General features: G+C 52.4%; 1 protein-coding gene across 1 annotated transcript; it reads left to right on the forward strand.

Moving 5' to 3' along the window:
• Positions 1-3790: 3790 nt before the first annotated feature.
• On the forward strand, positions 3791-7960 carry LOC135391315 (uncharacterized protein K02A2.6-like). The gene has a single exon (XM_064621552.1). It carries the CDS (start codon positions 3791-3793, stop codon positions 7958-7960), a length of 4170 nt encoding a protein of 1389 aa, XP_064477622.1.
• The last annotated feature ends 2718 nt before the right edge of the window (positions 7961-10678 follow it).

Genomic DNA, 10678 nt, shown 5'->3' on the forward strand with positions numbered 1-10678 from the left:
GCGGTGCCTCTGACAGAACGGAGCCAACTCTGCTCGGGGTGCTCGTAGTTACAGCCTCATAGACGGCGTCCGCGCCCTAGGTGGCGTCGATGCCTGCAAACTCGGCCATTCTCTACTTTACCGCCAAGGCCGCAAAGAGAGTGGCGAGGAACAAGGAATATCACATGCGAGTGCCAGGGCGTGAGCACATGCAGAAAGGGCGAGGAGGAGTGGAGCTCGTGCCTGGCATCGGCTAGCGAACCTCGACGAATTGCTGCAGCTTCTCCCGCGCATGGAGGATCCCTAGTGTCGTCGCGCCCTTCGCGCCGCCTCCTGCTCGGCAACGGTGCATCGTCGTTTTTGCTCAAAAAATACTCAAAAAGACAGATACAAGTTACTGAAAAAAGTAATTAAGCTACAGTTGGAAATGCGTGTTTGACAATGTATCTAATGTTTTCTCAAGATACACAAAACGTGTCTAAGTACAAGTACGCAGGTACTTTTTACTTAGTTACTTAACAACCCTGCCAACACCGATTAACATTTGAAGCGAGATCAACGGTCCCTAACTTGATTTTAGAACCTCACTGTGCTTCACTAAAGAGAGGTGTAAGTTGTAATTGTAAGTGAATCATTTGTAGAGGACGATGATCTTCCTCTACATAAGTCATGACCGGCGATGATGGAATATCCCAGCGGGCAGATGATTGTGGCCTCACGCGAGGACGGTGCCCGTCGAACTGGCTGGCAGGCGCAGTGGCGCGCCCCAGCACAGGCACGCCTTCATCGTCGTCCACGGGCCGCCACAACACTCCCACCCCCCCTCAGACGCGGAGCGGTGTTGAGCTAGCGGTTGAGGTCCGCGTCGATACGTGAAGAGGAGAAAGATGGGCGACACGTGGAACAGGGACGGCTGGACCTGCGGCTGGTGCTGAGTTGGCAGAAGTGGCGGAATGAATGATGCAGACAAGGGCTGGCCGGGATGGTTCCAGGGGTGGGCCGAAGCGGAGAGCAGTCATGTAGGCCGATGTGATGCAGAAAGAGCGGCGACCGTACTGCGACCGGTTCGTGAGCAGTGAGCTCCGAATGTCGTCAAGGGGAGTGCCGGGGAGGACCATCGCGAAGCACGGGGAGACCGGGAGTAGGACCCAGTGGCCTCCGTGCGGGTCCCCGGTGGAACGTTGGCCCGGTGCCTCTTGACCGCAATTTGATGGGCCGCCAGCACCTTGTATCGAAGCCTGGTGGGAAGGCAAGGCTGGCAGAGTTCTCGGGACAGGCATGACGATGAGGATGGGGCCATGCAGTCGCCCGCGGCGTACCGCGACCGGTATGGGACCATGATGCTCGAGAAATGCCGCTGGCGGAAGTCCGACCATCACGAAGCTGGTGGTGACGTGACGTGAGCTGGGTAGGTGAGTAAGGTGTGTAGAACCATGGTGCTGCGCGGCCGTGCGTTGCGACGAGTGGAGCCGCGGTGGATTGACGTCGTCGTCTAGCGATTCTTCGGAAGAACGGTGCACCGGACCTTCAGTGTTGCTGTTCGGACCTTCGAATGTGGTCTTGCAGAAATTTGGGATGGTACTGGGCTGAATTATGCCGAACATGGTGTTCGTTGTTCGGGTCACTAAATGTAGAGGACGATGGTCTTCCTCTACATGAGTCCTGGCCGGCGATGATGGAATGTCCCAGCTGTCAGAGAGTCGTGGCCTCACGCTAGGACGGTGCCCGTCTAACTGGCTGGCAGGCGCAGTGGCGCGCGCCAGCACAGGCAGGTCTTCATCGTCGTCCGCGGGACCGCCACACATTCATCGCGTCACCGACTAACGTTTGCAAAAATAACTGAGTGTTAACTTCAAGTTTGGGCAACGCTTGATCTTGGTTCAAAGTTAACCAACGTTGGCGAAACCATGCCTATGAGTCGCATTTCCGAGCTCCATGATGGAACAGGTTTATCTGAGATCCCAAGCGCGGGATGAGGGAGAGGTTGCAAAAATAGTGCTCAGACACGGCTCTGGTCGAGCTTGTCTGCTAACTCCACTACCCGTGGAATCAGCGCAGTAGCAAGGCGACATAAATAGCCCGACATAGTAGAACACTTTCAATGTGAATTCCAAATAAGAAATGGTACCCGCATGCAAAAGTATCATTAAGCTCTCCTAGGGCTCTGGTCTGGAACAATCCACCATCGCAATGCTTTGCGGCAGACACCCTGCAACTATTCCTGACAGACCAAGGCTGGGTCTCTAGGCTTTGACTGCCTTTCGACGTTGACTGTCTCTCTTTGACTGTGACTACTCTAGTGTGCCACGTATTTTAGTGTGTACTGCCTGCAGTTACGGCCGGCGAGCGAAATTACGGGCTCCGGGGATGGGTCATGGCCGGGTCCCCTCCTCACGATAGCGTCGTAATATCATAGTGTAGTATTTCTTCTTTGTATGATTACAACAGGTTCTTGGATACAGTGGGCCCCTGAAGTGGCCCTTGCCACTGGGCAGCCATCGCTGGCTTTCCCACCCTCTCGCCGGCCCTGCCTGGAGCCTTAGCTAACGAAAGCAGAACAGCAAGTCCTCGTAGCTCTCACCAACCTGTAAACCTTTCTGCGTATTTTACCTATACGTACATATCCTCCCTTGCTCACGGGAATAAAAATAAACAAATAAAATAATAACGAAATTGGGCGTCTAGTGTGGTATAAAATTAATATGAGCTGCTATACGATACGAAAGGGATATTTTTAGCTTGTAACGTCTCGAGGGTGTCTCGTCGACCATTTTTAGTACATGTCTGAATGACATCTAAAACTGTAGAGGTCCAGTGGGCTTGTAAACTGAGATGGGTACTAAACGTGTATCCCCGTAGAGGTCTAGTAGAAACCTACAAGCAGGCATTCACTAAACATCTAACCCCATAGAGATCTAGTCGGCGTCTACTTTAAGACCTAGTCCGAAAGTCTCAACTTATCCATTCTGTTAGACGTCTGTTATTATCCCACCATGTGCTACATGGGGATAAAAGCTACATTGATGATATCTATATGGCAACCGGTATCTAACATATAAACATTATACATCGTTGCTCTGTTTCAAATGGTGAGGCTAATTTAATGATGAGAACAGTGCTAGTAAAGGAGGTCATCCCTTCTTTGTAAGCGATGCAGGTAAAAGGCAACGTTGGTGAAGTCTTGCGGGATAGTGGCACTACTGCGGACGTTGTGCACGCATCGCGTGTTCACTACGATTACTATGCAGGCGAGTGTATTTGGGTTCAGCAGGCTATGGGAGAGAGAAGTGCCCTTCTGCCCATGGCTAGAGTGGTACTCGAAGCGGTATTCGAGAGGTTTGATGTTGAAGCTGCAGCAGTGTCACAAAAACCTCCGAGCAGATTCTGCGACAAAAAGTAAACAGTCTGTCGGATGGCGTTATGTCGCATCTATGTCGTTATCTGGCACTGCATTCACATAGTTTGGAAGAGATGCTAGGGCTATATCGATCCACCTTGATGGATGAGCATCAGAGCGGTCAGGGTCTTACGGAGGCACGCAACGCAACATCGAAGCACAGGACAACGAAGAACGTTTCATTTCACTGAAAGAAGGGACTGTTGTACGGTGCTCACTGACGGATGTGGGGGTTGAGTGAGAATTGGGGGTACTAGAGGATGATTCCTCATTATATGCAGAGCGATCAGCTAAGCCCGGGCTCGAACGGTTAGTCAGGGTACTGGACCAGGTATCGTCGTTGTTTATAAAGCTGTCACTGTGCTCTTCCGGCACATCTAAATCAGGTAGGGTCACAACAGAAGGACGTAGGTGATGTCGGGCGATATCGTCCGCTTCCAAGGTCAAAAGGTCAGAAAGGTCAGGAATTCTCCGCTTGAAGTATCCGTGATATCTCTCGTTCTTGGAGACGGTCGCATTTCTACCCGCTCGACTACGACATGGTGGCAGCGGTCACACGTTAGTGGAACAGCCCAGTTCACGTACTTTGGAATGTCCACCCAAGACTTAGCAACAGCGGCCGGCGAACCTACGGCTACGCCTGCGCCTGCGCCACCTGCGTTCAACCCGTTTGCGGTAGAACTTCCAGACAAGTTCGATTTTCGACAACCGGAGGGGTGGAAGCGCTGGGTGACGAGATGGGAGCGGTACCGGATCATATCGGGCCTGCAGAAGCAGGACAGCTCGACACAGGTGAACACGTTCCTGTACGCTATGGGGACCGGGGCAGAGGACGTCCTCGTTTCCATGCGACTAACGGACGAAGTAGCCAACGACTACGACAAGCTCAAGTCAGCCTTCGACAAGTACTTCGTTCCAAGCCGGAACGTGATCTACGAGCGCGCGCGCTTCAACCTGCGCTCTCAGTTGGAACACGAAACTGTGGAAGAATTCGTTAAGGAGCTACACCGGCTAGCAGAGTTCTGCGAGTTTGCTTCGCTCAAAGAAGAACTCATTCGAGACAAGCTGGTTGTTGGCCTCCGGGACAGTCGTCTGAGTGAACGGCTACAATTGGACTCCCAACTCACACTGGAGTTAGCGGTGACAATGGCCCGCAACTCTGAGGCTGTGAAGGGCCAGCAGAATCTTCTTCGCGGGAACGAACCGCCATCGCAGGCACCGACGTCGAATACCACGCTAGACGTCGTCACTTCTAGCAGGCCAGCTTCACACAAGGGACGGCAGTCTGAAGCCCGGCCTCCAGCTCAACGACCGGCACAGCCAAAGTCCGATCCCTGTAAATGGTGTGGGTCGATGCGATTCCACCCGAGGATAGAATGCCCTGCACAGGGGAAAGTCTGTAGCCAGTGTGGGAAACTGGGCCATTTCGCGTCAGTCTGCCGGACTACACCGGCGCCGAAGCCAGCATCCGGTCGCGGACGGCGTGGTCAGCGCCCCAAGCAATCGCGGAGAGCGCTCGAAGAGGTATTCCTCGATGGTCTACAGCATCCCTCATCGTCAGACGCCTGGTTTATTACGATCCTTGTCAACGGCAGACCAATCAAGTTTAAGGTTGACACCGGAGCAGACGTCACGGCCGTGCCAGAGTCAGCCCTGTATCCAGAGACGCGACGCTTTGCGACACGTCCTACGAAGAGGCTCTACGGCCCCGGCAAGTCCCTGATAAACACTCTGGGTCAAGTACACGTCGACATGAGCTGGAACGGCAAGACGACCAACCAGGAAGTCTTCATCGTCGACGGCCTACAACACTCTCTGCTAGGTCGACCAGCCATCAAGGCCTTGGAGGTTCTCCCTCCACTTCTCGAAATCGGACACGATCACGGACACGACTGCATTGCGTCAATGTACCCCGAGCTCTTTGGAGGCCTAGGACTGATGAAGGCAACATACAGCATTCACCTTGTTCCGGGACCGAGGCCATATACAGTAACGTATCCAAGACGTGTAGCACTTCCATTGCTACCGAGTGTACAAGCCGAAATACACCGAATGGAAGGGCTGGGCGTAATTCAAAAGGTAGAGCACGCCACGGAATGGTGCGCACCGATGGTAGTTGTAAGGAAAAAGAACGGCAAGCTACGCATATGTGTTGACTTCGGCGAGCTCAACAAGCAAGTCGTCCGTGAGCGCGTGATCATGCCGACGGTAGAAGAGAACCTCAGCAAAATCACGGAAGCTAAGGTGTTCAGCAAGCTCGACGCCAATGCTGGATATTGGCAAGCCCCCCTATCACGAGAAAGTCGCGAACTGACCACCTTCATCACCCCGTTCGGAAGATACCAGTTTCTTCGTCTGCCCTTTGGTATCGCGACTGCCCCGGAATTTTTCCAACGAGAGATGTCACGGATACTTCAAGACCTCGACGGTACTGTGTGCCATATGGATGATGTCTTGATCTACGGGAAAAATCAAGAACAACATGACAGGCGTCTCCATGCAGCGTTGCGTAAACTCTCAGACGCGGGCATCACCCTCAACGAGGAGAAATGCCAGTTCACTAGGACCAGGATACACTTTCTGGGTCACGTTCTGGACGAACGGGGGATCTATGTTGACCCTGAGAAGACCGAAGCCATACGCAAGATGCGGGCACCGGAGTCTGCTAGTGAGCTACGGTCGCTCTTCGGGATGCTTACGCACTTGATGAAGTTCCTTCCGGGGTTGGCCGAAAAGACGAAAGTACTTCGTGAACTCCTTTCTTCGGATGCCGCTTGGTACTGGGGTCCACAGCACGAGCAATCGTTCAAACAGATCAAGAAGGATCTCACAACCAGTCCCATTCTGGCGTACTACTCTCCGTTGCGACCACACACTTTGTCCGTGGACGCGTCGTCCTACGGCCTCGGAGCGGTGCTGCTCCAGGAGGAAACTGATGGTCGACGTCATCCAGTTGCGTATGCGTCGAGGCTCCTGACTCCGACTGAGCAACGGTATGCACAGGTAGAGAAAGAAGCTCTTGCGGTGACGTGGGCATGCGAAAAGTTTCGTATGTATGTCCTGGGCCTTCGCTTTCAAGTGGAGTCTGACCACAAACCCCTCGTGCAAATCTTTAACACCAAGAGGCTCGACGACCTCACTCCGCGCCTACAACGATTGCGTATGCGGACTCTGGAATACGACTTCTTTGTGACGTTCGTACCGGGGAAGCAGCTATACACAGCGGATGTCCTGTCAAGAAATCCACTTTCGCGCACCGACGACGTTGGCGGCAACTTGGAGTCGGTAGTGGCAGAATACGAAATCCTCACCGTCGAGATCTTACCTGCGTCTCACACCATGCTGTCACGCATAAGGGACGCCCTGAAGAAAGATGCGACCCTTCATCAAGTCATGGAGTACTGTGAGACACAGTGGCCTGAGGTCAGTACTCTTCCAGAAGACGTACGGAAATACGTCAGCGTGGCTGACGAACTTTCGGTGGTACGGGGACTTCTGCTTCGAGGCTCCCGCTTAGTTGTACCACCAGTCCTCAGAAACGAAATTCTTGAGCGTTTGCACACGGGACACCAGGGAATAACCAGGTGCAGAGCAAGGGCCCGTGAATCGACGTGGTGGCCTGGCATCAACAATCACCTGCAGGACTACATCCAGAGGTGTCCGACTTGCCAATCACACAGGGCACCTGGGACGGAGCCGCTGCTGCAGACCCCTCTCCCAGAGCGTCCGTGGCAAGTGATAGGGATGGACATTTTCTACGCCAACCGTAAAAATTACCTGGTAGTAGTAGACTATTTCTCGAAGTTTTTCGAGGTTGTTAGGCTGAAGACTACCACGACAGCCGACGTCATCTCTGAGTTGGCGCCAATGTTCGCACGCTATGGAATTCCAGATATCGTTCGTTCGGACAACGGCCCGCAGTTTACTGCGGCGGAATTCCTACGGTTCTTGGTCACCCAGGGGGCCAAACTTGTGACGTCAAGTCCACACTTTCCGCAAAGTAACGGACAGGCGGAACGCACAGTACAAACGGCTAAGGCTCTCCTGTCCAAAGCTCCAGATATTGACAGAGCGCTCCTGGCGCATCGAAGTACACCAGGGGCATGTGGCTACTCTCCGGCAGAGCTCCTCATGGGTCGACGTCTCAAGACCAACGTTCCAGTCAATCCAGCTTCACTTGTTCCACCATGGCCCCAGGTTCGAAAGTACCGGAGGCGGTACAAGAAGCTCCAACGCTCCCAGGCGCAGGGGTACGACAGCCGACATCGCGCAACGGAGCGACCTCAACTAAAACCAGGAACAGCGGTTCGCATCCTAGCCGGCGCTGCTGCACACGGCACCGTGATCGGACATGCGGATACACCAAGATCGTACATGGTCAGGACCGAAACTGGCCTAGCAAGACGGACCCGAACACACCTGCAGGAGACAACTCCCACGGGGGATGCCTCCATACATGCCGAAAGAACGTCGGGACAACCGCCAGTGACAAGGGGACAAAACAGCGGACAGTCAGTGACCCAAACCAGATCAGGGCGACTGGTGAAAAAACCAGAACGTTACGGGTATGGGGACTGTTCGTAAGTTCCTGTAAATATGTTTTGTGGTGTCCTGTTTAAAAAGGGGAGGTGTAATATAAAGACGACGACAAAGTTGGGACATGGCCGTCGCTTGTATGCGCGAGCTGAGCGCGTGGCTTTCATGATTAAAATGTTCTCTCGTTCTTGGAGACGGTCGCATTTCTACCCGCTCGACTACGACAGACAAGGCAGGACAGCTAGTTGCCCCTGGTAAATATCGAAAAGAGACAGTGCGATTCACGGCAGCTCGTGATCAGGCGATTGAGGAAACATAATAAGGAAGGAGAGGCTCCTACAAGAATTATCTGTCTTAAATGTTTGAAGGACGTTGAAAATTTTGCGAGGTCATTCTATCTCTGTCATAGAGTTGGGAAGCCTGAAGAAAAACGCAAGGAGCAACTGAAAATGGTTTCTCTGATTACGGAGCCATTTCACGGTCTAATAATACACACTCTAGGGCCCTCCCTGTTACAGAATCAGATACAAGTACATACTGGCTATGCCCAGCTGCTAAGTTTCCTGAGGCAGTACCGAAACCCAAAATCCGAATACAGCGGTCGATACTGCTGCGGTTTGTCCATACACCGTGACGTCACCCAGCGTTGTCGTCTGCTTCGAAATCTGCATTATCCCTTGCCGGGTGTCGGATACTTGTCCCTCTGTTAGAGGTCTATTATTATAGGTGCGAATAACATCTAAAAGAACACATCAGCGGTGTGTTCCTTTCAGTGTCCTCCCGTTTCACAGAGGCCAAGTGGTGCCTTCGTAACAAATTCGTCTGAATAAAAGATGATCAGTTTTGGATCGAGATATTTCCTACACATATTGCTGATGTCTCAAAGGTTACGAATGTATAAAAACCTTTGGATGATTTTGAGGAGTCCTATCTTAAAGCCATTCAGTTGAAAACTAAATCAAGCTTGTTCAACTCCCACTGTGTGCAAGACATATGTTAAACCTTCTGTTGCTTCCTGAACGAGTGCAGGGTAGATTGAGAGGGAAGAGAGAGGAAGAAAGAGATCTCGTGTTTCTGGAGGAGAGAAATCTGCGTTACTATTCCGTAAGATATCTGGACAGCTGGCTGTTGTATTTGATAACGTTACTCCTGCATTGCATTGCATACCACCGCACAGCATAGGATAGCATGACATATTGAGCTGCGTGTCCAAAAACTTCTTCTGCGTAGACAGCGACAGCTAATGGCATCATTTTGCAAATAGCTCAATGATCACGCGTCAAGAACCAACCCGTCTCGTTCTTTTAAAACCTGTCTTCATGAAGAGTCTTTCTCAAACGAAAGCCATTAAACAGTCCTTCAGAACTATTAAACGGGGCCACGTCAGCAACAGTCGTGAAGGTAACCCACCTGCCGCCTTTCTTCTATTACCTCCTGATAATTATTGAACTAATCAGTTGCTCTCTCTGCGGGTCTTAGTTCACCGGCATCGCAGCCATTTTATGTGACTCGCTATGGATGTGACATGGTGTGTGCGTACTTCTTGTTAGGGAGCGGCGTTAATGATCGAATGCACGAGAGAAAGTGGGCCCACATAGTGAAACAGTGGTGAGTCGCTGATCCTCCATCACGATATTATATGGTCTAAGTCGCGAGGCGACTGTTTTCAAGAACAAAGCCACAGTCGATCGGCTGCAAAGCTTATATTGCCCAGCCATACTCGAAATCTAGGTTGATGGTACTCACAGCACGCCTTAACGAGCAGAAGCAACAGGGACCAAATGAAACGTAGGACAACTGCTGTACTTTCAGCTAATGGCGCATTCGGGTGCGATGTTACTTGTGTCTTACGACTCATTCTACGATAAAACGGCCTTTCGCTCAGAAATGACTAGGTCGGCGGTGTCAGGAATGGGTGTCAGGAATCTAGCAGATCAGCTTGCTTAATGGACAGCAGCCTCGAACGCTGGCGTGGTGCTTTCCGAGCGCCAGGAATTTGCAGCGAGCACTTTTTCGCCCGGTCTCGATACAGGGCAGGGGCAGGGCCGCCGCGAGGCGAGTCTGCACCTGGGTCAGGTCAAACCTGAAGTGCCCCTCCCCCTCCCGTTGCTGCCAGAAGCTCTGTAAAGAAAGAATAGAAATCGCGTATTTGCACTGCCGAGATTGTAAATTCAAATGTTCCTCATTCCTGCTTTGTACTGTCCAACTAACCTGCCAGGGCCTGCAGTTCGGGGACCTCTCTGGCGAGGGCGCCCGGGGCGACTGCCCCTCTCGCACCCCCGTCGCTACTGCTCTGGGCACGGTGTTTCCCGACTATGCCCCTTTTCGATTCATCCGTGGCGCGAGGGTGGCGGGCGCACGCATTGGCCCTCTCCTCGAAGTTGACGTAATTTAGCAGACGACGAAACCAGAGGACGAACGACTGCGATGCCCCTAGCATGATCCAAGCGCGTGAAGCCGCTATATTCCTGGCACTCACGTCCGGGTGGCAACGGTCACGTAATCCAGTGCGGGCGGCACTACCAATTTCCGAGCGCTGCCCGTTTTATCATAGAGCGAGTACCCGATCTCGCCATGAGGCACAAGCGCAGAGCACCTAAAGAATCATATCTATGTAAATGGCGTATTCGCTCATTTCCTTTGTATCTTGTCAAGGTTGTCTTCAGTCTTAGGTTCCAGTACCCATTTTAGGTATACTAACTCTGCAGACAACAGTTGCCCAAGGCAAAAATCTGGAGTAGGATCAGTTCACAGTGGATTATCGGA

Source organism: Ornithodoros turicata, chromosome 1, assembly GCF_037126465.1.
Source record: "Ornithodoros turicata isolate Travis chromosome 1, ASM3712646v1, whole genome shotgun sequence".
Classification (NCBI taxonomy): domain Eukaryota; kingdom Metazoa; phylum Arthropoda; class Arachnida; order Ixodida; family Argasidae; genus Ornithodoros; species Ornithodoros turicata.